This window comes from Salmo trutta, chromosome 1, assembly GCF_901001165.1.
Source record: "Salmo trutta chromosome 1, fSalTru1.1, whole genome shotgun sequence".
Lineage (NCBI taxonomy): Eukaryota > Metazoa > Chordata > Actinopteri > Salmoniformes > Salmonidae > Salmo > Salmo trutta.
The window spans coordinates 26233817-26259336 of NC_042957.1; the positions used below are offsets into that span (position 1 = coordinate 26233817).

General features: G+C 42.0%; 1 protein-coding gene across 12 annotated transcripts in view; it reads left to right on the top strand.

Annotated features, from left to right (window-relative positions):
* The window catches only part of LOC115192381 (proteoglycan 4), a 42435-nt gene extending 17527 nt beyond the window's left edge, over positions 1-24908 (top strand). For 3 of the 12 annotated variants that reach the window (XM_029750811.1, XM_029750827.1, XM_029750837.1), the window contains exons 5-24: positions 17937-18076; positions 18194-18263; positions 18383-18537; positions 18619-18682; positions 19226-19365; positions 19483-19552; positions 19672-19826; positions 19908-19971; positions 20515-20654; positions 20772-20841; positions 20961-21115; positions 21197-21260; positions 21456-21580; positions 21773-21839; positions 21971-22041; positions 22276-22291; positions 22560-22757; positions 22858-23060; positions 23161-23217; positions 23391-23875. In XM_029750811.1, coding sequence (XP_029606671.1) covers positions 17937-18076; positions 18194-18263; positions 18383-18537; positions 18619-18682; positions 19226-19365; positions 19483-19552; positions 19672-19826; positions 19908-19971; positions 20515-20654; positions 20772-20841; positions 20961-21115; positions 21197-21260; positions 21456-21580; positions 21773-21839; positions 21971-22041; positions 22276-22291; positions 22560-22757; positions 22858-23060; positions 23161-23217; positions 23391-23474 — 2108 coding nt within the window. In that variant the 3' untranslated portion in view covers positions 23475-23875. Of the gene's footprint in view, positions 1-4115; positions 4318-4447; positions 4561-6943; positions 7004-7165; positions 7268-7377; positions 7412-17936; positions 18077-18193; positions 18264-18382; positions 18538-18618; positions 18683-19225; positions 19366-19482; positions 19553-19671; positions 19827-19907; positions 19972-20166; positions 20236-20514; positions 20655-20771; positions 20842-20960; positions 21116-21196; positions 21261-21455; positions 21581-21772; positions 21840-21970; positions 22042-22275; positions 22292-22559; positions 22758-22857; positions 23061-23160; positions 23218-23390 lie in introns of those variants that run through there. The other 9 variants (XM_029750876.1, XM_029750884.1, XM_029750893.1 and 6 more) reach the window with 9 other exon arrangements.
* Positions 24909-25520: the final 612 nt, after the last annotated feature.

Below are 25520 nucleotides of genomic sequence, written 5' to 3' on the forward strand. Positions count from 1 at the left end.
ATTTACATGCTAAAATAGCCACTGTTGAGTTGTCTAGTGCTATTCAACTGGTAATTTTCCATGGCTGTCTTGTGTTCCTCTTCTCACGGCGCACAAAGGAGTTATTTGGTACTGGCTCCTTATCTCTTTGGGAACCAGAGGCCTAGCTCAAGGTTGAAATCTTCTTGCAGCTAAATAGGCTTTTAGGAACTCATCAGTCCCCTCTCTTAGACATATAGTCTGTGAGAACTTGTGTACAATGCTTCAAGGAAGTGGAGCCAAGTATCCATTATCTTTCATGTAAGCTTGACACCCATTTAGGAGAAGCAAGCAGCTCTTTGTGTAAGAAGAAGTATATAATGACTGTGTGCAACTAACTTTGAGTTTCCTCTCCGATTTATCCTGAGTGTGATCTCCCTTGCAATTGCTTGAATAAACTCTTATTAACTGGATAATGAGCTCTGCATGCTCCTTGAAATGAGATTTCCTCAACAATGTTTACTATGTTACGTCTAGTCTATGAGACCAGGCTAATTTGCTCTACTAAGTTGAGTGTGGCACTGGTGGCACCTTTCCATCCTTCCCTGCTCCTTCAGTAATCACGGTATAGGCCTAGTCCTACAAGCTAGCTACCTTGCTTTGTTTTGTGGTTGTGTCCATTGTGTGGCTCTCACTAACTCTATTGTATCAAATAAAATAAAAATGTTATTGGTCACATACACATATTTAGCAGATGTTATTGTGGGTGTAGCGAAATGCTTGTGTTCCTAGCTTCAACAGTGCAGTAGTATCTAACAATACAGAAAAATCTAAAGGTAAAAGAAAATAAGAAATATATAAATATTAGATTGAGCAATGTTGGAGTGGCATTGACTAAAATTCTGTAGAATAGAATACAGTATATACATGAGATGAGTAAAGCAGTATGTAAACATTATCTGAACATTATTTAAGTGACTAGTGTTCCATTATTAAAGTGGTCAGTGATTCCAAGACTATGTATATGGGGCAGGGTTGCGTAACCTGCTCCATCACTAGCCGATGCCGGTTAGCGATGGCTATTTAACAGTCGGATAGACTTGAGACAGAAGCTGTTCTTCAGTCTCTCAGTCCCAGCTTTGATGCACCTGTACTGACCTCACCTTCTGGATGATAGTGTTTCCCAACTCCAGTTCTCAAGTATCCCCAACAGCACACAAAAGAAAATTATGTACTTTCTACTCCATACATTTCCCCTGACAGCCAAATGTACTCGTTACATTTTGAATGCTTAGCAGGACAGGAAAATGGTCTAATTCACACACTTATCAAGAGAACATTCCTGGTCACTGCCTCTAATCTGGCAAAATCAAACACATGCTTTGTTTGTAAATGACGTCTGAGTGTTGGAGTGTGCCCTTGGCTATCTGTAAATAAAAAAAATAAGATCGTGGTGCCGTTTCGTTTGCTTAATATAAGGAATTTGAATTGATTTATACTTTTACTTTTGATACTTAATATATTTTAGCAATTACATTTACTTTTGATACTTAAGTATATTTAAAACCAAATACTTTTAGACTTTGACTCATGTAGGATTTTACTGGGGGACATTCACTTTTACTTGAGTAATTTTCTATTAATGCAACTAAAAGTACCCAAGTATGACAATTGGTACTTTTTTCACCACTGCACTTATTTCCAGTGAAGGGAAATCTTAACACTACAACATACAATGACATTCTAGACAATTCTGTGCAACCAACTTCGTGGCAACAGTTTGGGGAAGGCCCTTTCCTGTTTCAGCATGACAATGCCCCTCTGCACAAAGCAAGGTCCATACAGAAATGGTTTGTCGAGATCTGTGTGGGAGAACTTGACTGGCCTGCACAAAGCCCTGACCTCAAATCCATCAAACACCTTTGGGATGAAATGGAACACCGACTGCGAGCCAGGTTTAATCCGTCAACATTAGTCCCCGTGCTCACTAATGCTCGTGGCTAAATGGAAGCAAGTTCCAACATCTAGTGGAAGCCTTCTTAGAAGAGTGGAGGCTGTTAGAGCAGCAAAGGGGGGACCAACTCCATATTAATGCCCATGATTTTGGAATGAGATGTTCGACGAGCAGGTCTCCACATACTTTTGGTAATGTAGTGTATTTCAGCTCTAAATCTTTTGTCTTGCCCATTCACCATCTGAAGGATTAAAAATCATTATTTAACCTGTTTCCTCCCTTTCATCTACACTGATTGAAGTAGTTTAACAAGTGACGTCAGTAAGGGATCATAGCTGTCACCTGGATTCACCTAGTGAGTCTATGTCATGGAAAGAGCAGGTGTTTTTAAAAAGTTAATTTCCATATGATAAAAGTTTGCCAAAGGAGAGGTAAACTATTGCTTCAACCCAGGCACCAACAATGAGCTTCACTGCAGTAAAAACACTGGCCAGACTCCAGCCTGGCATTGGCTGGACTTAGAACCAGTCCTGTAGGTCTCTAAGTTCTCTGTCTACAATGATCCCTGGTGCTCTCTAAGTTATGATCTCACACACAGTGACTCTGTCAATGATTGTTACTTGGCCAGTGGGTGTATAATGGGTAATCCCATACACACACTGACAGTTTGGCACACTCTCAAAGCAATACCAATCCCAAGTAGCCATTTCCAAGAATACGAAATCGCTGACATGGTAGAATAATACTGGCAACATAATGTAATATATATTGAAATGGACTGGATTTATGTCTCTTTCATCTGAGAGTGGAGGACTGCCGTACCCGAGTTGGAGATATGGCCCCAGTAAGGAGAGTCAAACTCATATTCAGCCTTCAGAATCTGCTCAAAGAGCTTGGAGACTTTCTCGTCATAGAATGGAGGGCATCCACACAAACTGTGGTTCGGCAAGAGTACAAAGGCATCCTGTGAGATGTGACATGTTTGAATTATTTTGTACAAAATGAATCCCATCATTCCTTTTTTTTATGAAATCACTGATCTGACATGAGTTTACTGGTGTAAGCCATGAAATGTACACCTTGCTTTGACCCTATCCAATTGTGTTATACAGTACCAGTCAAAAGTTTGGACACACCTACTCATTTTTCTTTATTTTTACAATTTTCTACATTGTAGAATAATCCAAACCCAATGTTGCAATTGACAGGTTGGTATCTCTGCTTGGATTCAAACTTCCTGCTACAAACGGTTGAGATATGAAGGAGGTTATTGCACTGATGTGTATTTTTATTTTATTGACAGGCCAGGGGTGATCCATAGATTAGAGCGGGGTGATAAATAATTGCCTACTCGACATCCAGCTCTGCAACATAACTGAAAACAACCCCCAACTATGCAAAAAGAAAAATAAGCTACAGGGTAAATATAATGAAATATGTAGGCTTACATTTAACTTATTCTACTGTGGGCTACTGCTTATTGGAGTTGCACGAAAGTGAACGTTTTAGATTGCTCCATATTTCCAAATGGTTTATGTTATACAGTATATTAAGTAAATAAAAAATGTTCTTATTACATAAAACAGAGGCATATATTTGAAGTTGATATATACCGTGCTTGATACTCAACACAAAGAAGCGATTCTGGAGAAGATGTTGCAGAGGTCCAAGGTGAGAGAACACTTGTGTTTCTGGGAAAGAGACCAGATGACATTAACATCATAGTTTTGTGTACAATGTGATCAGATGTAATACATGATACAGTAAGTACTACTCTGAAATTCTTCACTGTAATAACTGGGACGTCTCATGAGGACTTTACAGGGTGTCTCACTACAGGAAGAGGTTTAACTGAAGTGACGAAGGAAGAGAATGATGTCATCCTGGCTTTCTGTTCCATTGTCTCTCGTGCTGGGACTGATATTGAAGTAGCACTGCAGCAGATTCCAGGATATCAATATGAATGCATGTCCTAGATTTAAGGAGCTGATACTTACTTAAAGAGCAATTGAAGGATCTGAACCCAATAGTAGGGATTGATCAGATTTTACACTCCTTTCAAACCACATGTACTGCAACCTACACTCCTTTCAAACCACATGTACTGCACTCCTTACCCTAAAAATTCTGTACCTAAGTAGATTGTAATTATCTGTTTTCCTGAATGATTTCTTGTTCTTGTCTGTCCCCATCTCTCTTGAAGCTGGTAAACCTGTCATTCTGGTAGTGCTGCATCACACCTTCGACTCAGACTACACTGTACCTGACAGTAGCAGACTAGTGACCAGAGAGGATGTAATACTCACAGTGGACTGTCTCTTTCATGAGAGCCAGGGACTATAGGAGTGTCATTGCATTGAAAAGTAGTCAAAAAGATTCTGAAGAGGTTTAACATGCAACCAAAGGTAAGCCATTTCACTTGTACTCCACATGATGGCGATATAGTTGAATACTGGTGTATACTTATTGTTGACACAAGAGATACATTCTCATTGTTTTCCATACAAACATTCACATATGTTACCCTCTTTGCAGAAGAATCTGCTGCTCAGCTCCTATGCCTGTTGGTGTTGCTGTTCCACTGACAATGATATAAACACTTGCCTTGTGAATCAAGATGACTGACACTGGATTATACACCAGTGGAGGTCAGTGCCATTTATGATGAGGGAGGAGGTTTTTTTTGTAATGAGCATGGCCTTATTTCTATTACAGCATATACCATTCATATTCATATTCCATTCACCCAGCTCAATGTAACATCGATAGGTTTAGGCTACTACGTGATACTTACATTTTCCCTATACCCATCATGAGGTTGTCACAACCTAGCCTGAATGAAAGTTTACAATGTAGCTGCACCCAGGTCAAGAGAAAATGTTGAGGTGACAGACAGCAACACATTCAAAACCACCTTGCACACTCTTGCCTGCATCTAGAGTTTCTATTGGACAAATTCAGGTATGTTTATCCCTGTTTCGTTCCATTTGCTTCCGTTTAAGAAGTGTTTTTCAACAGAGTCGGCGGAATGAATACACCCCTAATCACGTGTAAACAGTTCACTCACCTTTTCTCTTCATTTGTGGACTTCAATGCACAACACATCAGCAGTATGTGACCAGGCAAAAAATTTTTTTAAACCATATCCTAAGCACTACACACAGTCTACATGTCACACCCTGATCTGTTTCACCTGTCTTTGTGATTGTCTCCACCCCCCTCCAGGTGTCACCCATCTTCCCCATTATCCCCTGTGTATTTATATCTGTGTTCTCTGTTTATCTGTTGTCAGTTCATTTTGTTTTGTCAAGCCTACCAGTGGTTTTCCCTCTGTTCTCGGCTCTCGATTGTTCTAGTTTTCCCGGTTTTGACCTTTTCTGCCTGCCCGCCGTGCTGTACCTTTGCCCCACCTATCTGGATTACTGACCTCTGCCTGCTGTCCTGTACCTTTGCCCCACCTATCTGGATTACTGACCTCTGCCTGCCTGCTGTCCTGTACCTTTGCCCCACCTATCTGGATTACTGACCCCTGCCTGCCCTTGACCTGTATTTTGCCTGCCCCTGTTGGATCAATAAACTGTTAATTTGATGTTGTCTGCATCTAGGCATTACATGATACTACATCGTTGTTAGCATATTAAAAAAAGTTACGTCCTAGTCAACATAGCTAATAGAATTAAAGTGTTCGTAAACCCCCTACAATCATGCAGTAACGTTACAGTCACTAAGCAGTATAGCAGTTACCCCGGTGGAAATAAATTAATAAAACCAAAAGCTTACCTTGACTTGGAAGAGTTCCAGTGTTGTGTTGGATAGTCACAGCCAGCGAGCTAACATAGCATTCCTCTGTTTGAGCCGGGTGTTTTGAGTAGGCTAATTCGCTAGCTAAGTGAAACTGAAAGTGAAGAAAAAAATACACTCTCTCTCGCTTCTCCTTAATTTTTTAAGAAATGAATTCGTTCATAACTGTGCAACTATTGTCTTTCTCTTTGAGTCAACTACTCACCACATGTTATGCACTACAGTGCTGGCTAGCTGTAGCGTATGCTTTCAGTACTAGATTCATTCTCTGCTTCTTTGATTGGGTGGACAACATGTCAGTTCATGCTACAAGAGCTCTGATAGGTTGGAGCACATCCTCCGGAAGTTGTCATAATTACTGTGGAAGTCTATTGAAGGGGGTGAGAACCAAGAGCCTCCTAGGTTTTGTATTGAAGTCAATGTACCATGGTGCTACCCTGCAGAGTGCTGTTGAGGCTACTGTAGACCTTCATTGCAAAACAGTGTGTTTTATTCAATCATTTGGTGACGTGAATATATTTTGTTTGTTTTCTAAAAAGGATAACTTAAATGTCTGACCATTTTTATTTTTATGAAATTCACTAGGGAGGATAGTCCTCCCCTTCCTTCTCTGAGGAGCCTCCACTGTATACATACAGTTTACACTACAGTGTGGACTGCAGTTGTACACATATTAAACACTATCCTGACAATGACATGTTTCATTGAGCACCACATCGACTGAAGCTGTTTCATTGACTGAAGCTAAATTATATCAACTGAAATGAAGGAATTTGATATGTATATGATATGTATATTTTGTGACATTGAGACATTAGGGGAAAATTGATGGGCACAAATGCTCTAAAATATTTGCATTGACAATCAAATAGCTAGTATAAGCTCTTTGAAAGCAACCTGTTTTCACATGGACATGAAGGGCATCAGACACCTGTGATTCATTAAATAAATTAGTTTAAAAAATGAGAAACCCTCACAACAGGATTGCTCTTAATGTAAGGCAAAGGCATTGTAAGGTCAATGACTAAATTAAGCAGATTTTTTTTGTCACCATGGGAGTTTGTGTATACAGCAATATACAATATATATACAGCAACATAAAACAATCTGTTTTATCAGAAGCAGTATGGACTTATACTTTTTTATAGAAGTCTGCTGGGTTAGTATAATGTAAATCCACGTGATAAACTGACCCTTTTAGTTTCACTTTCTTATTATAAGAATTCAGTGAGTTCAGAGAATATTTCAAGAGTGAAAGTAGATGCTGCGACAGACACGGTGCAGAAGCAGGTTCGTTCTATCATTGAATCTCTTTTCATGAATGCAATGTTACAATTGTTATTGGTTTGTCTATCTTGGTGGGCTCATTGACATTGACAACATTTAGAAGTTCGGTATGCACCTTGATGTTCTGCGGTAGTGCACACTGTTTAGGACAAACTGTAATTTCAGCGTCTTGCTTGTGTTCTCACGCATCTGCTTTCGTATTACATTGAAGATCAGAATCTTTGTGAGGCTCTGCAGCGTCAACTAAAATTGAAAATGAGCAACAAGGTAAGAATAGTACAAAAAAATATATAATTAATAATAACCAGATAAATGTTTACTTTGAATAATGTTTCGAACCAGCACTTAAAGTAGACCTATGTATTTATCTTTCCAAGGTAAACTATCTGCCACCTGCAGATGCACCCCAAGGTAAGCTAAAGGACTATGCATGTGACACCACAATCTTACCTTATTAATGCAAAGAGGAAATCCAGAAACACTTGGAGGATAGTGGAAGTTGATAAAAGTGTTTCTTTACTGTTTCAGCACATAGCCTTCCACAGGAATTTACAGATGGATTTTATACTGATGGTTTGTTGGCACTGGTGGTTTGTTTTCATAGCAGGTTATAATGACTAAAGTAGCAGGTTAGGAGAATTAACGTGGCGTACTTACCATTACATGCTGACCAAACCTGAGGTGCGTGTAATCAACATGTTAGGCGGAAGAGGCATTTGCTTCAGGCTTCACATCATCAAGGGGACTCATGAGCTGGGCATATTTAATATATATATATATATATATATATATATATATATATTTATATATATATTTAAATAAATGTCAGATTTTACTTTTCGTAGCAGGTTAGGAGAATTAACGTAGAAGGTTAGGAATATTAGGTTAAGGTTAGGGTTAGCTAAAATTACAAGAAATGACAAAAGCTGGATCCCTTCCAGCCGTGCTGCAGGCCCGTGCATTGTTTCACACAATATGATTGCAAACCTGACGTTCATTGAAAGTCAGCTGCAGCACGGGCAGAGAAAAGAAAAAGAAAGATTACATTTTTACATTAAAATTACATAAATTAACGCATTTCTTTAGTTAAAAGAAAGGTGTCGCTGATAATACTGCCGTCATCGTCGAGGCAGAGGACACGACGGTGACTAGCACAGACACAGGGTAATTCCACTGTAAAAAAAAGATTGAAATTCAGAGCTATCTTATATCGCTCAGATATAGAACAGACACTTCCAAACATACATACTTTTAACTTAATTTTTTACTTTTAAGTTTCTATGGGATAATAGCAGTAAGGCCATATTCAATGTTTCATCAAATAATTGTTTATGTTTTGGTGGCGACGCAACTGCGGCCCCTCATGATTTTTTGTGGCCCCCACCGCCATCAAAGTTGCCCATCGCTGTTCTAGGTGGTTACAATACGCATTTCTTTAGTAAAAAGACAGGTGCTGCTGATAACACTGCCATTGTCATCGAGGCAGAGGACATGTATGTGTAGCCCTTGTATCTGGCATGTCATACTCTTTTTGACCAGACAGCATCAGATGCATGGGCTAAATATAGTAAGAATGAGGGACGCTGTTTCGCTCACTTGGATGCTTTCTTCTGTGATAGTTTCAGCCACTTGCGAATTGAAGGAATGATTTTGGATGAACGTGCGAAGGTAACCTGCATTTCTTTAGTTAAAAGTAAAGTAAATTATGACATTCTATATTTAGCTGATATGGGAGCGAATACAGCATATCTAATTAGGATAATGTTTAATTTAATTATAAATCTGATTATTCCACATGGAGATGTGGGAAGCTAAAAGCTAGCTAGCTTGCAGTGTTAATCACTTGCTAGAAAGTGAAGACAAGATAAGAGACTTTTCTTTTGCTTTCACCACAAATGAGAAGACAACAAGAAAACCCAATAATCCACCCCAAAAGGTATTTTGTTAAGAAGTAATAACTAATGATTACAGGCTATTGTAAAATGATAGAACCTGCAGTAGCCAACTAGCTAGCCATGTGATTTTTTTTCTTTGTGACCAAAACATAACGTCCTATTTTTAGCTGATGTGGAAATGAATACACTTGTAAACATCAAACTGGGATAATGTTTTATGTTACACTGGCTAAATCTGATTAAGACATGGGAAGCTAAAAAGGCTAGCTAGCTTCCTATGTTTTTAACCAGGCTGCCAGCTAGCTACTAGCAAAGGAAGGTGACTCTTCCTTGTTTCATAAAATGAAAACAAAAATACAAAACTTTGCTATCTCCCCCATGTAAATGGGAGTTGGACCGGTGAGCATATCATGTTAGCAAAAGGTGACCACTACTTCAAAAATCCCACTCCACCCACGTACACGCACGCACATAGATCAATGGAGTGGAGCTTGTAGTAACCTTAACCCTTTTCCTAACCTTAACTTCATTCTCCTAACTGCTACATTAATGATCTTAACCTGACACATTAATTCTGCTAACCTGCTACTTTAGTTATCCTAACCGGCTATATAAACAAACCACCAATGCTGTCAAACCATCAATATCACCACACCAGCCATCTTGTTATGTATAAAAGGCCCCTCCATCTTCTTCGATGAGGTTTTAGCAATGGCGGTTGGCATCCAATATGTTGCATTATCACAACCTACTAGACTGGAGTACTACTCCCTTATACTTTGCTTGAAAAATAATAATAAATAAACAAATACCCTACCATCTAACACTACACTCACAAAACACATTTTTAAAAATACAAAAAATACCACCCTACTCCACTATTTAAATCTATTTAGCCCTACCTCATGCCAACAACATCACCACTTAACACACCCTGTAACTCTTCTGATGTCAAGTCTCGCACACCCAAATACTTCTCTGCAGCTGCCACCACAACCTCAATTTCCTGCGACTTACGTTCCATCCCTGCAGTACAGTTGATAACCATTAATATAAACGCTAAAAATCCAATCTTACTGGAACATATATCACTTGTTGGCCTATCCCTCTGTACTGGTACAGATCTACTACTCACACCACTCCTCTCAAGAACACTCCCACTTCTTCTACTTTCTTTACTGCCTCAGCATATCACAACGTCTGCACTACTCTAACCCTGGAAACCTCAACCTGCCTCTCTCGCACGGGGCATTTCTGATCCACAGCCCCATGGGCACTACTACAATTAACACTGTGGCATACACCAGGTCAGCCACCAGGGAGAGACTCGTCGAGACCTGGTGACAGACGGAGTCTACATCACGATGGTGTAACAGTGTAGGTTCCGTCCCTCTCTTCGCCCCAACCCGGGCTCGAACCAGGGACCCTTGCACACATCAACAACTGACACCCCACGAAGCATCGTTACCCATCGCGCCACAAAAGCCGCGGCCCTTGCAACGCAAGGGGAAACCCTACTTCAAGTCTCAGAGCGAGTGACGTCACTGATTGAAATGCTATTAGCGCACACCACCGCTAACTAACTAGCCGTTTCACATCGGTTACAATGGCTCCCTCTGCTGGACGTGCTAGGTCTCGACGGGTTCTCCGGGAAGGACTAATTGTGGTTGGTGAATAATCAAGGGGCTGATGGCTCATCAGCTGGGTGAGTCCCATAAAGCTGCCAGAAGGGCAGCACATAGGGGAAGGGACTGGGGGAAAGAGAGGTTACTCCCATATAGTCGCGTTCAGTCCCAGAGATAACGGAGGGAGCTCAGTTTTGTTCCCCCCAGGATACAGCAAGACCCTGGAGGAGACCTATTCTTTTCTTTTCATTTGTTATTTATATAAACACCCTTGAAACCGAGCTAATCCAAATCTGTCGGTGTCTGATCTGTGTAAACATCTTCACCAAACCCCCTGGTCTGCCACAAGTGGTGGAGAATGCGAGTAAGTCAGATAACGTGGTCAGATCAGGGTTGATGTTTACACAGCATCAGCATGGACGAGTTGATAGCTCAGTTCATCTGGGAACAACAAGCACAACAGGCGGTTCAGGAACGACCGCTGGAGGAACAGCTGCTACAAAATGTCCGCCTTGTTGAGGAAATCAGGAAGCTACAAGGAGGAGCGCCTACTGAATCACATCCAAACCAGTTTTTAATCAAGCTACCAGAAGACGACGACATTGAAACATACCTCTGCACGTTTAAACAGACAGCACTACGGGAAGGACGGCCAAGGCTGAAGTTTGCTGGCCCCATTCCTCTCCGGGAACACCCAAAAGGCGCATTGGGACCTTAGCGACGAACAAGCTGTTAACTACAACGGTCTAAAACCGGAGATACTCAGCTGGTACGGGTACAGCCTGGCCCATTGTGCCCAACTGTTCCATGACTGGAGGTTCGTGGCCGACGTCTCCCCCTGAGCCCAGATGAACGACCTACTGCGCATCACCAGGGCATGGCTCCTAACTGACGTATCCACCCTCTCCATCATAGACAAAGTGGTCCTGGATCGCTTCTTACGGGTGCTACCCCATGACATGAACAGGTCAGCAAGTCTATGCTCGCCCCAGACCTTGGAGGGCCTCCTGGGAGCAGTGGACACGCATCAGAACACTGAGGCCCTGCTGAGAGGGAGCCGGGCTGAGTCGGGGACCCGTCCGAGGGGATAGAATGGACAGCCCCAACACTGTATATCCCGAACCGACAGTTGGCAGGGCCAAAGGGCCGTAGACCTGTGGAGAGATGGCTGAGAGAGAGCCGATCCGCTGCCGACGACCCCAGGTGGATGGAGACCAAAGGAGGTGTTTTGAGTGTGGCACCCGGGGGCACCTTGCCTGGAATTGCCCGGCTCGAGAGGAGTCAATGCCATCAGCCAGCCCCGGAGGGGTGGTGGGCCACACAGTGAACTACGTCACCTCCTGTTGGGCACACCACAAACCAACGGCACCCTTGGTCTCGGTGAAGGTCGATGGACACGACACAGATGCTCTATAAGACTCTGGGAGTGTGGTTACGCTCGTAGCCACGAGCCTGCTGGCCCAGGGTACCGAACATGGTAGGGAGATGTCAGTTTCCTGTGTCCACGTTGACACAAAGTGCTATCCAACTGTACAGGCCAATATCGTGAAGCCACAAGGGAGCTGCCAGATGATGGTGGTTGCCGTACTGGAGTTGCAGGTACCCCTCCTCGTGGGACTAGATTGTCCGCTGTTCGCGGCACTGTGGAGGCACGAGTTGAGGAAAAAGTTACGAGCTGGCCGAAGACGAGAGCGAGGACGACCCATCGCCAGCGCGGCCTGTAAGCAAGCGGTGGACAAACCCGTATCTACGGGTCCGGAGTCGGAGGGGGCGCAGGATCCCGACCCCCCCTCGTGAACAACCGGAAGAGGAGGCCATCCTCCCCTTAATTGATTTCGTGGGAGCAGCCGAGACACCCGCTGGGGTGTCCGAAATTGAAAGGATCCGAAATTGAAAGCCGCCGCAGCAGTGGATGGACAGCTACTTCCGGGGGTGTGTGACTGACGATACCCCCATTTCCAAATCAAGAATAACCTTTTGTATCAGGTGTCACGTCTACAAAAGGAATTTCGAGAGGGACTGTTGCTGCTCCAACGTTACGTGGGAACCGTTCTTCAGCTGGCCTTCACCCACCTGTTGGGGGAGCAACTGGGAATGGAGAAGACCCGGGAACGGATCGCTGCCCGGTACCACTGGCCCGTGGATGAGGAGGGCCGTGGAAGACTATTGTCGCAGCTGCCCGGAGTCTCAAACCACTGCCCCAAAAGCACACTTCCAAACCCCGCTGGTTCCCCTACCGGTGCCCTTTGAACGCATTGACATGGACATAGTGGGACCCCTGGTAAAAACAGCATGAAGACAACGGTACATCCTGGTAATAGCAGATTAGGCCACCCGGTATCCCGAGGCCATTCTCCTATGGGTGGCGGTATCCAAGGGAATCGCCCGGGAGCTGTTCCACCTCTTTAGCCGGGTGGGCATCCCGAACGAGATCCTGACAGACCAAGGTACTGAGTTTATGTCCCGCCTAATGAAAGACTTGTGTGCTCTCCTGCAGATCAAGCAGATACGGACCTCCGTTTTTCACCCGCAGACGGATGGGCTCGTCGAGCGGTTCAATAAAATGCTCAAACAAATGCTGCGGTAGGTCATCGAGCAGGACAGGAAGAACTGGGACCAGCTACTAACCCACCTAATGTTTTCGATCCGAGAAGTAACCCAGTCATCCACCGGCGTTTCCCCTTTCGAACTCCTCTACGGGAGGAGGCCACGCGGCCTCCTGGACCTTGCCAAGGAGGTGTGGGAAGCACAACCGACCCCCTGACGCAGCATGGTAGAACACATGGAGACGATGAGGGAGCGGGTGACAGCCATATGGCCAGTGGTAAGGGAACATATAGAGTTGGCCCAACGCGCCCAAGCCCAGGTCTACAATCAAGAGAACCCAGCCCCGAGAGTTCCAGGTAGGAGACAAGGTGTTGGCCTTAATCCCCACGGCCGAAAAATAAGTTCCTGGCAACATGGCACAGGCCGTACACGGTGCTAGAGAAGCTAGGACCCGTAAATTACCGCGTAAGGCAGTCGGGTAGACGGAAACCCCAACAGATTTATCACGTGAACCTATTGAAGAAGTGGCACGAGAGGACAGGCTTGGCCGTGTTATGGTCAGGACCCAGGACGCCAACAGTGGTGGTCCCGAGCAATGAGGACCTCGACCCAGGCCAGAAGCAAGTGTTCTGGGAGCTCATCGGTCGGGCCGCACGACCCTCATTGAACGCCACGTCAGCACCCGGCCCGGGGAAACGGTAGGAAAGAGTCCATATTGGATTCCGAGGCCCGAAGGAAGGCCGTGAAGCAGGAAGTAGAGGTGATGCTGAGGATGGGGGTCGTTGAAGAATCTCACAGCGCATTGTGTAGCCCCATCGTGTTGGTGCCTAAACCGGACTGTAGCCTGCGCTTCTGTTATGATTTCCGGGGTGTGAACGAAATTATGTTTTACTTGTAATGGGGACATAAGTAAATGACAACAAAATAACTTTTTGGTCAGTGTGTGTGTGTGTGTGTGTGTGTGTGTGTGTGTTTTCAACTGTTTAACTGTACTAGAATGCTTAAAAGGCCGCAAAAATGTTCGGTTATTGGTATCGTTTTTTTGGGGCAAGGAAAATATCGGATATCAGTATCGTGGAAAAATGTAATATCCCTAAAAATGACTCTTCTGTTTCACCTCTCTCACCAGCCTGTCTGCGTCGCACCAAACGACGAGCATCACAAACACCAGGAATCTTCCCCTTCAGTTGGTCAACTTTTGCAATTACTGCTACCCGAGTAATCACTCCTTTCAATGGTGCCCTTTTCTTGAGAGCAAAACATTTCACATTTCTTGCCCCATTCATTTAATGCAGAGCACCTTCTCCCTCTGACCAGTAGAAACACAAACAATTATCACAAGACCACCTCTGGTTACCCTCACCGATTCCACAGCAACCAACTCTGTTTTCACCCACCTTGAAGCCACAAATGGATCAGCCAAAAGGCAATGGTCTACTTTTTCCCAAAATATTCACTCCTACTGTCAGACTCATCTTTATCCTGACCCTCGATGCAAGCCTCGTGCTCCGAGAACTTCACCACACCTCCCACCTCCGATACTTCGTCCTCATTCACTTCGATTTATCCTCCTGTCTTCAGCTCACTCTGCTTACACTTTCTACCATTCCTCTTTGACAAACCATCTCCCTTTTTCCGCAATTTTTAATCAACTCAAGCTCACCATCTTCCTACCTCTCTCTCTTAGACCTTCTCTGCCTCACCATATTAGTCCTCACCATCTTCCTTCCCTCCATTCCTCCTCCGTATTCCAAGTGTACGTCTCCTTATAATAATACTGCACTTCTCCTGACATACATCTTGTTCTTGCCTTGTCAAGGGACGCCATTTAACCTCTCTAGGGCAGGTGGCACCAAATCGTCCCACCTACGTAACAGCCAGTTGAATCCTGATGCGCGATTTTCAAATACCTTAGAAATGCTATTACTTCAATTTCTCAAACATATGACTATTTTACAGCTATTTAAAGACAAGACTCTCGTTAATCTAACCACACTGTCCGATTTCAAAAAGGCTTTACAACGAAAGCAAAACATTAGATTATGTCAGCAGAGTACCCAGCCAGAAATAATCAGACACCCATTTGTCAAGCTAGCATATAATGTCACAAAAACCCAGAAGACAGCTAAATGCAGCACTAACCTTTGATGATCTTCATCAGATGACACACCTAGGAAATTATGTTATACAATACATGCATGTTTTGTTCAATCAAGTTCATATTTATATCAAAAACCAGCTTTTTACATTAGCATGTGACGTTCAGAACTAGCATACCCCCCGCAAACTTCCGGGGAATTTACTAACAATTTACTAAATTACTCACGATAAACGTTCACAAAAAGCATATCAATTATTTTAAGAATTATAGATACAGAACTCCTCTATGCACTCGATATGTCTGATTTTAAAATAGCTTTTTGGTGAAAGCACATTTTGCAATATTCTAAGTACATAGCCCAGCCATCACGGGCTAGCTATTTAGACACCCAGCAAGTTTAGCCTTCACCAAAATCAGATTTACTATAACAAAAATGTTATTACCTTTGCTGTTCTTTGTCAGAATGCACTCCCAGGACTTCTACTATAATAACAAATGTTGGTTTGGTCCCAAATAATCCATCGTTATATCCAAACAGCGGCGTTTTGTTTGTGCGTTCACGACACTATCCGAAATGGTAAATAAGGGTCACGAGCATGGCGCATTTCGTGACAAAAAAATTGTAAATATTCCATTACCGTACTTCGAAGCATGTCAACCGCTGTTTAAAATCAATTTTTATGCAATTTATCTCGTAAAAAAGCGATAATATTCCGACCGGGAATATGCGTTTAGCTAAATAGAGGAAAAAAAAGAAAGACGGGGGCGACCAGTGCACGCGCCTAATGCCCATTGTCTACTGATCGGCCACTTGACAAAGGCGATAATGTGTTTCAGCCTGGGGCTGCAATGATGACATTCAGCTTTTTCCCGGGCTCTGAGAGCCTATGGGAGCCGTGGGAAGTGTCACGTTACCGCAGAGATCCTTTGTTTTGGAAAGAGATGTCAAAGAAAGCCAACAAATGGTCAGACAGGCCACTTCCTGTAAAGGAATCTGCTACACTTTTCAATGTCAAACAAGCACGCTCTCTGTCTTCCTTCTCCGATGTGCTCCTACAATGTCCAAAACACCAACCCCAAAGACCCCTCCATTATTCTGCCTGTAAATGTAACTTCTTTGGGAAAGGGGGGCAGTATTGAGTAGCTTGGATGAAAAGCGTGCCCAAAGTAAAATTCCTGCTACTCAGGCCCAAAAGCTAGAATATGCATATAATTAGTAGATTTGGATAGAACACTCTGAAGTTTCTAAAACTGTTTGAATGATGTCTGTGAGTATAACAGAACTCATATGGCAGGCAAAAACCTGAAAAAAATCCAACCAGGAAGTGGGAAATCTGAGGTTTGTAGTTTTTCAAGTGATTGCCTCTCCAATATACAGTGTGTGTCTGTGGGGTCATATTGCACTTCCTAAGGCTTCCAATAGATGTCAAAAGTCTTTAGAACGTTGTTTCAGGTTTCTACTGTGAATGGGGAGAGAATAAGAGATGATTTTATCAGGTGTCCCAAAATAAGGCATGAGCTCAGTCACGCGTGCAGCCGAGAGTGCGAGCTGAGTTCCTTTTCATTTATGAAGACAATGGAATTGTCCGGTTGGAATATTATTGAATATTTATGATAAAAACATTCTCAAGATTGATTCTATACATCGTTTGACATGTTTCTACGAACAGTAATGTAATTATTTTGACTTTTCGTCTGGACTAAACTCGCGCGCTTAGTGAATTTGGAATGCTGGACTAAACGCGCGAACAAAATTGAGATATTTGGACATAAAGATGAACTTTATCAAACAAAATGAACATTTATTGTGGAACTGGGATGCCTGGGAGTGCATTCCGATGAAGATCATCAAAGGTAAGTGAATATTTACAATGCTATTTCTGACTCCAACATGGCGGGTATCTGTATGGCTTGTTTTGGTGACTGAGCGCTGTACTCAGATTATTGCAAAGTGTGCTTTCGTCGTAAAGCTTTTTTGAAATCTGACACAGCGGTTGCATTAAGGAGAAGTTTATCTTTAATTCTGTGTATAACACTTGTATCTTTTATCAAAGTTTATGATAAGTATTTCTGTTATATGTGTGCTCATTGTGCTCATTCACCGGATGTTTTGGAGGCAAAACATTTCTGAACATTACGCGCCAATGTAAAATGGGTGTCACGTCCTGACCAGTAAAGGGGTCATTTGTCATTGTAGTATGGGCATGGCAGGGGGTGTTGTTTTTGTGTGTTTTGGGGTTGGTTTATTTTGAGGGGATTTGTTCTAGTTTTAATTTTCTAGGTTCGTTTTCTATGTGTGGCCGAGTATGGTTTCCAATCAGAGGCAGGTTTCTTTCGTTGTCTCTGATTGGAAGCCATACTTAGGCAGCCCTTTTTTCCTTTGGGTTTGTGGGTGGTTGTTTTCTGTATAGCCGTGTGCCTTACGGAACTGTTTCGTCGTTTGTTTATTTTTGTTTGAGTGTTCTCTCTAATAAAGAAAGAAGATGAGCACTGAATTATGAGATTTTTGTTGTTTTGAATTTGGCGCTCTGCTATTTCACTGGCTGTTGGTGGGGTGGGACGCTAGCGTCCCACATATCCCAGAGAGGTTTTAAAACCTTTGTGGTAGATGGTGAAATGCATTGGTTTTGCCTTTTAACAATAAAGAAGCACCTTTTATTGATTTTCACCACCCTCCAATACATGTACCTTGGTTTGAGTTTGAGGTAGCAGCAGTGTTCCCTTCACATTGCCTTATTATGAAGTATTGGGATATTTGTTTTTGTTAGATGCTATCACCAACAATGTCGAAGATCCAAGCCAACCTCGTGCAAATGTAGACCCTGAAATTCAGGACAGTGCAAGAGAAGACAGAAATGAACTTCCCCCAGGGGCCAAGGATGTTGAACTTAAAAGCAAAAAAGAAGAGGTATGAATAAGTGCAACAGATAAAATATTATGGTCTTGTTCTATGAGATGCTCTTAATGTCAAACCTATTGTGAATTTGTCTTTGAATGACCAAAAATATCAACCTCTCTTTTTCAGGCAAAAAGGCCTAGTACTACTCCAGAACCAACCAAACAGCCCTCTCCAGCTGCTGTTAAAGCAACTGAAGGTAAGCATTATGAGTTGTGACTTGTTTACTGTAAGGGCCCAATCCTCCTGAGATTCATCAGTACTCAAACTGCCGTCAGATCATGCACTGATGGAGACATGGGGATATTTGTTTGTTAGATGCTGTCATCAAGGAGGCCAGAGACTCAACAGGTGAAGATCCAAACCAGCTTCATGCAGATATAGACACTGGAGTTCAAGATAGTACAAGAGAAGACAAAAACAAACCTCCTGCAGACCCCTGGGATTTAAAACTCCAAAGCAAAACTACAGAGGTAGGTATCAACTATACTGAATGAGAACATATCAAAGTTCTCTAAAGAATGTTATGAACCAGTAAATCACCTTTTTTCTAGACAAGTAAGCCCACTATTCCAGAAGAGACTAGTCAGCCCTCCCCAGCTGCTGCAACACTTGAAGGTACAGTGACCATGGAGAGAATACATTTTCACACTTTATTTAGGCTCTGCATTGTCATTAAAGCTACAACCAGTAAGATTTCCTGCTGTTTAATGGTCACTTCAATTAATGATACATTCCAGATGATGTATTGTAACTTGTTCTCTTGCAAACCAAGTGGTCCACAGACTCCGGATTACTAACTATTGTTTTTAGATGCGACTAACGAGGCTACTGATGAGACTACTAATGACGACACTGTATTTCACAACCTTACAAGAGCAGATGGAAACCATCCCAGATGGAAACCATGAATTTGGCGCTCTGCTATTTCACTGGCTGTTGGCGGGGTGGGGCGCTAGCGTCCCACATATCCCAGAGAGGTTTTAAAACCTTTGTGGTAGATGGTGAAATGCATTGGTTTTGCCTTTTAACAATAAAGAAGCACCTTTTATTGATTTTCACCGCCCTCCAATACATGTACCTTGGTTTGAGTTTGAGGTAGCAGCAGTGTTCCCTTCACATTGCCTTATTATGAAGTATTGGGATATTTGTTTTTGTTAGATGCTATCACCAACAATGTCGAAGATCCAAGCCAACCTCATGCAAATGTAGACCCTGAAATTCAGGACAGTGCAAGAGAAGACAGAAATGAACTTCCCCCAGGGGCCAAGGATGTTGAACTTAAAAGCAAAAAAGAAGAGGTATGAATAAGTGCAACAGATAAAATATTATGGTCTTGTTCTATGAGATGCTCTTAATGTCAAACCTATTGTGAATTTGTCTTTGAATGACCAAAAATATCAACCTCTCTTTTTCAGGCAAAAAGGCCTAGTACTACTCCAGAACCAACCAAACAGCCCTCTCCAGCTGCTGTTAAAGCAACTGAAGGTAAGCATTATGAGTTGTGACTTGTTTACTGTAAGGGCCCAATCCTCCTGAGATTCATCAGTACTCAAACTGCCGTCAGATCATGCACTGATGGAGACATGGGGATATTTGTTTGTTAGATGCTGTCATCAAGGAGGCCAGAGACTCAACAGGTGAAGATCCAAACCAGCTTCATGCAGATATAGACACTGGAGTTCAAGATAGTACAAGAGAAGACAAAAACAAACCTCCTGCAGACCCCTGGGATTTAAAACTCCAAAGCAAAACTACAGAGGTAGGTATCAACTATACTGAATGAGAACATATCAAAGTTCTCTAAAGAATGTTATGAACCAGTAAATCACCTTTTTTCTAGACAAGTAAGCCCACTATTCCAGAAGAGACTAGTCAGCCCTCCCCAGCTGCTGCAACACTTGAAGGTACAGTGACCATGGAGAGAATACATTTTCACACTTTATTTAGGCTCTGCATTGTCATTAAAGCTACAACCAGTAAGATTTCCTGCTGTTTAATGGTCACTTCAATTAATGATACATTCCAGATGATGTATTGTAACTTGTTCTCTTGCAAACCAAGTGGTCCACAGACTCCGGATTACTAACTATTGTTTTTAGATGCGACTAACGAGGCTACTGATGAGACTACTAATGACGACACTGTATTTCACAACCTTACAAGAGCAGATGGAAACCATCCCAGATGGAAACCATGAATTTGGCGCTCTGCTATTTCACTGGTTGTTGGCGGGGTGGGGCGCTAGCGTCCCACATATCCCAGAGAGGTTTTAAAACCTTTGTGGTAGATGGTGAAATGCATTGGTTTTGCCTTTTAACAATAAAGAAGCACCTTTTATTGATTTTCACCACCCTCCAATACATGTACCTTGGTTTGAGTTTGAGGTAGCAGCAGTGTTCCCTTCACATTGCCTTATTATGAAGTATTGGGATATTTGTTTTTGTTAGATGCTATCACCAACAATGTCGAAGATCCAAGCCAACCTCATGCAAATGTAGACCCTGAAATTCAGGACAGTGCAAGAGAAGACAGAAATGAACTTCCCCCAGGGGCCAAGGATGTTGAACTTAAAAGCAAAAAAGAAGAGGTATGAATAAGTGCAACAGATAACATACTATGGTCTTGTTCTATGAGATGTTCTTAATGTCAAACCTATTGTGAATTTGTCTTTGAATGACCAAAAATATCAACCTCTCTTTTTCAGGCAAAAAGGCCTAGTACTACTCCAGAACCAACCAAACAGCCCTCTCCAGCTGCTGTTAAAGCAACTGAAGGTAAGCATTATGAGTTGTGACTTGTTTACTGTAAGAGCCCAATCCTCCTGAGATTCATCAGTACTCAAACTGCCGTCAGATCATGCACTGATGGAGACATGGGGATATTTGTTTGTTAGATGCTGTCATCAAGGAGGCCAGAGACTCAACAGGTGAAGATCCAAACCAGCTTCATGCAGATATAGACACTGGAGTTCAAGATAGTACAAGAGAAGACAAAAACAAACCTCCTGCAGACCCCTGGGATTTAAAACTCCAAAGCAAAACTACAGAGGTAGGTATCAACTATACTGAATGAGAACATATCAAAGTTCTCTAAAGAATGTTATGAACCAGTAAATCACCTTTTTTCTAGACAAGTAAGCCCACTATTCCAGAAGAGACTAGTCAGCCCTCCCCAGCTGCTGCAACACTTGAAGGTACAGTGACCGTGTAGAGCATACATTTTCACACTTTATTTAGGCTCTGCATTGTCATTAAAGCTACAACCAGTAAGATTTCCTGTTGTTTAATGGTCACTTCAATTAATGATACATTCCAGATGATGTATTGTAACTTGTTCTCTTGCAAACCAAGTGGTCCACAGACTCCGGATTACTAACTATTGTTTTTAGATGCGACTAATGAGGCTACTGATGAGACTACTAACGACGACACTGTATTTCACAACCTTACAAGAGCAGATGGAAACCATCCCCCAGCCCCCAAGAATGTTGAACATGAAAGCAAAACTAAAGAGGTAGGTTACAGGCTACAGCTAATGATAAACATTTTCTAAGAGGTGCTGTGGATGTTTGCTATTGGAGTTATATCATTAATCGTTTTCCCATAGGTAATAAAGTCTTCGACAATGTGCCTTCACATTGGACTTTGACATAGGAAAACATGTAGAATGTTCTGGACCAATAAAGTCTCAACATCTCCTTTCTAGAAAAATAGGACTACTGCTCCAGAGATAACCAACCAGCCCCGCCCATCTGCAGCACAAACACCTGCAGGTATCTAAAGGGATATATAGGGACACTTTATTTAGGCTATGCATTGTCATCCACTCCCTGCTAAATGCTACATTTCCTTGTCATTGTCATTCAGTGCTCATTCACTGCTGGTTTTTGCGATTGTTTTTTAGATGCTGTTAACGATGCTGACAAATGTCGTCCAGGTCCCAAAAACTATGTGATTACAAGACAACCTAAACAGGTTGGCATGAAGGCTACAGCTATGACCATTTTCTTCTAGGCATTCTGTTGATGTTTGATAACTTATAGACTTTCTCATAACTCATAGACATTAGAAATCACATTGAATGACATATAACCGTCTGCTTATGGTGATTATGTTGGACTTTTGAAATGAATATTTCCCCCCAACAATTAACACAGGGTATTTTCTATTATTTTTTAAAAGGAAACTAAACTTTTCTTTCTGTTGCAGCAGGACTATCAAACAAGTAAGTACTGTTATAAATGTAACATTAATATAATATGTTGCAGAACAAATCTGTGTCATAGGGCCTTTTGAAACGGTTATCTACTGTCAAGCAGGGTGTTCCCTTCAAGGTAATCAATATCCATGAAACCATGTTAAAAGTGGTATCATGGAATAGGCTGAGGGTTCATCCACTGACGTGAATACTTGTGGGTTGATCAGAGTGAGCAGGGCTTAAAGATCTGACAATCCTCTCTAGTTTACCTCAGACATTTCCTGTATCTCTATAGGATCGACGATGGACAAATTCTTCCCTGTTATGACTGGGAATACTCTGGGGTCTCATAAGGAATTAATTAATCGTCTCGCTGCCAAAAGACATTTAACTGAAGTGACGTCACCAGAGGAGAGTGATGTCATCCTGGCTTTCTGTCCCATCGTCTCTCGTGCTGGGACTGATGTTGAAGCAGCACTGCAGCAGATTCCAGGTAATCAATATCCATGAAGAACATTGTCAAAACGTTAATGATTCATTAATCAGGTATGTTTACGTGATTATTGTTACTGTTATCCCCTCTCTCTTGACAGCTGGTAAACCTGTCATTCTGGTAGTGCTGCATCACACCTTCGATCCAGACTACACTGTACCTGACAGTAGCAGACTAGTGACCAGAGGTGATGTAATACTCACAGTGGACTGTCTCTTCCATGAGAGCAAAGGACTACTGGAGTGTCCTCGCAATGAAGCAGTGTTCAAAGACATTTTGAAGAATCTTGACATACGTCCTGAGGTATTGTATAATTGAAAATCACAATTATAAGTGTTTTAATTTAGTACTGTATCACTTTGTAAATAATGTACCAGAGAAACTAATATGTATCTTTTTTCAGACTAAAAAGGAAGCAGAAGCCAATAGGGCTCAGAAGAGGCAAACTGTACAGCCAATGGTAGTTTATTCTATATTCTACATTCACTCTACACTTGTCTGTTTATTAGTAATATGAACATTATTCTTTTCAAGTTATAAACTAGAAATCAAATCAAATATTTATGTTACTCTAAACAGATATCTAATTCATTCCAAATGAAGTTGAGATGCAGTATGTTGTTCTCTTCTCAGGAGATAAGCTGTTGCGACTGTTTCCTCAACCCAAGTGTACGTCCAGAGGACCAGAACACTCCCCTTATCCGAGATGCAATTTAAAAGGTATAAGATAAAGAAGTGTATGAACAGTATTGCATAAACACTGATTGATTCTGATACTTTCCATGTTTCACTGAGCACCACATACATTGTGTGATCCTTTTGTAATGCATCCAATGACTATGACTGAAGTCAATTGCAGGAAGTCCATTTTCTGATGATTATGACAGTTGGTGCGATTTTCTTTTTTTTAGGGGGAATAGACACATGAATCTCAATCATCTGAAATTAGCCTACTATAACATGTAGTGGTAAATGCTATTTTCAAGCCATTTACTTTATGTGTAGGCCTAGGCTACAACATGAAACAAGAACAAGAAATGTGTGCTTAAAAATATGATTTCTATATTGATAATGACTGAGATGGTCATACCTGTGATAAAACAAAACAATATATTCAATAGTATAAACGGGGTAGTTTGGCTCCTGGATGAAGATTAGCTGAAAGCTGTGGTATATGAGACATTTGTGCCGTGTTCACGTGCTGGTCGGAACTCGGAAATGTCTGTTTTGCTAACTGGTTGAATGCGGCACATGTACAACCAGTTAGCAAGTTGAAAATGTCCATGTTTCTTAGTTCCGACTAGCACCTGAACGCTGCCTATAAACCTGGTAGTCTGGGTCCTGGATGCTGATTGGTTGAAAGCTGTGGTATATCAGACAATATACCACGGGTATGACATAGAATTACTTGTTTACTGTTCTAATTATGTTGGTAACCAGTTTATAATGGCAGTAAAGCACCTTGAGGGTTTGTGGTATATGGCCAATATACCACGGCTACGGGCTGTATCCAGGCACTCCACTTTGCTCTGTGCCTAAAAACAGCCCTCTTGCTGTGTTCATGACCTAGTTGAAAATGACCACATACAACTGGGAAAAAGCCACTTGAAGGCCCCCCAACTGGTCATTCCTATAGAGTAGGTCATCCATCATCCTGATCTCCAACTTCTCCCACATGCTGACCTCTGACATCACCTACTAAGGAAATTACCTCTATAAAAGCATTTAACAGTTAAATGCAAAAACAAAACAATTCATACAAATTATATAGTAACATGTTTCTTTAACTATAATTTGTTTACAAGCATGATAGCTTTTAGTTTATCGTTTACACAGCTTGTTGGCCATTAGCCAATCGCCGTTTCTAAACGAGTGCAATGCACGTGAATGCATCCACTGGTAAATACCCACCTCCCTCTTGGTTATGAAGGCAGTATCAGCTGTGGTATATTGGCAGCATACCACACCCCCTCGGGCTTTATTACCTAAATAATATACTGTACATGCCTTAGACATGCCTTAAACATTACTATGCCTAATCAATATTAACATTGTGTAATGGTATTTGACCTTTACTTTGTCAGAAAATGGTGTATTGTTGTGACAAAAAGGACCTTTTGTGCAAGAAACTAATAAAAATGAATAGATAAAGGAGGCTATTTATTTTGTCAGAGCCATAGAGACGTTCCTGATTATGAGTTGAATGTTATCCTCGACCATTCAACAGGCTGTGATAGCCTACTGCCACTTTCACATTCTGATTACTAGAAATCAGGAGGACAGTTCAAGAGTGAAAATTCCCAACATGGAAGTGTTTACATAAATTAAGATATTACTTTTGATCTGGTATTTGACGACCCTCTCGTCCAAACCTGATTGTGACTAGTTTGTTTAGTATCTGTGTTGGTTGACGTCGTGACAGTATTATACGGTAAGTAGACCACGAATTGGTCATCTTAATTTGTGTATATTTTTCTAGTTTGGGCAGCCGATTGTGCAGATCTAGCGCCCATGCACTATCGTCTGTCTAAGCTTGATATGCATTTTGTTAAGGTGTATCAGGCAGGGGACCAATCAGGCAGAGTAAAGAAAGTGCATGTTGTGGAGGATATTATATATATATATGAGAGAGAGAGAGAGAGAGAGGGATGCTCTGACATAGAGGAACTGGTCTGCATCATTACAGCTCACTCTCAGGGCCAGAAATGGTTTGTGCAGCTAAAACAGAATAATAAAAGACAATAATGCCAGTTTGATACAGGT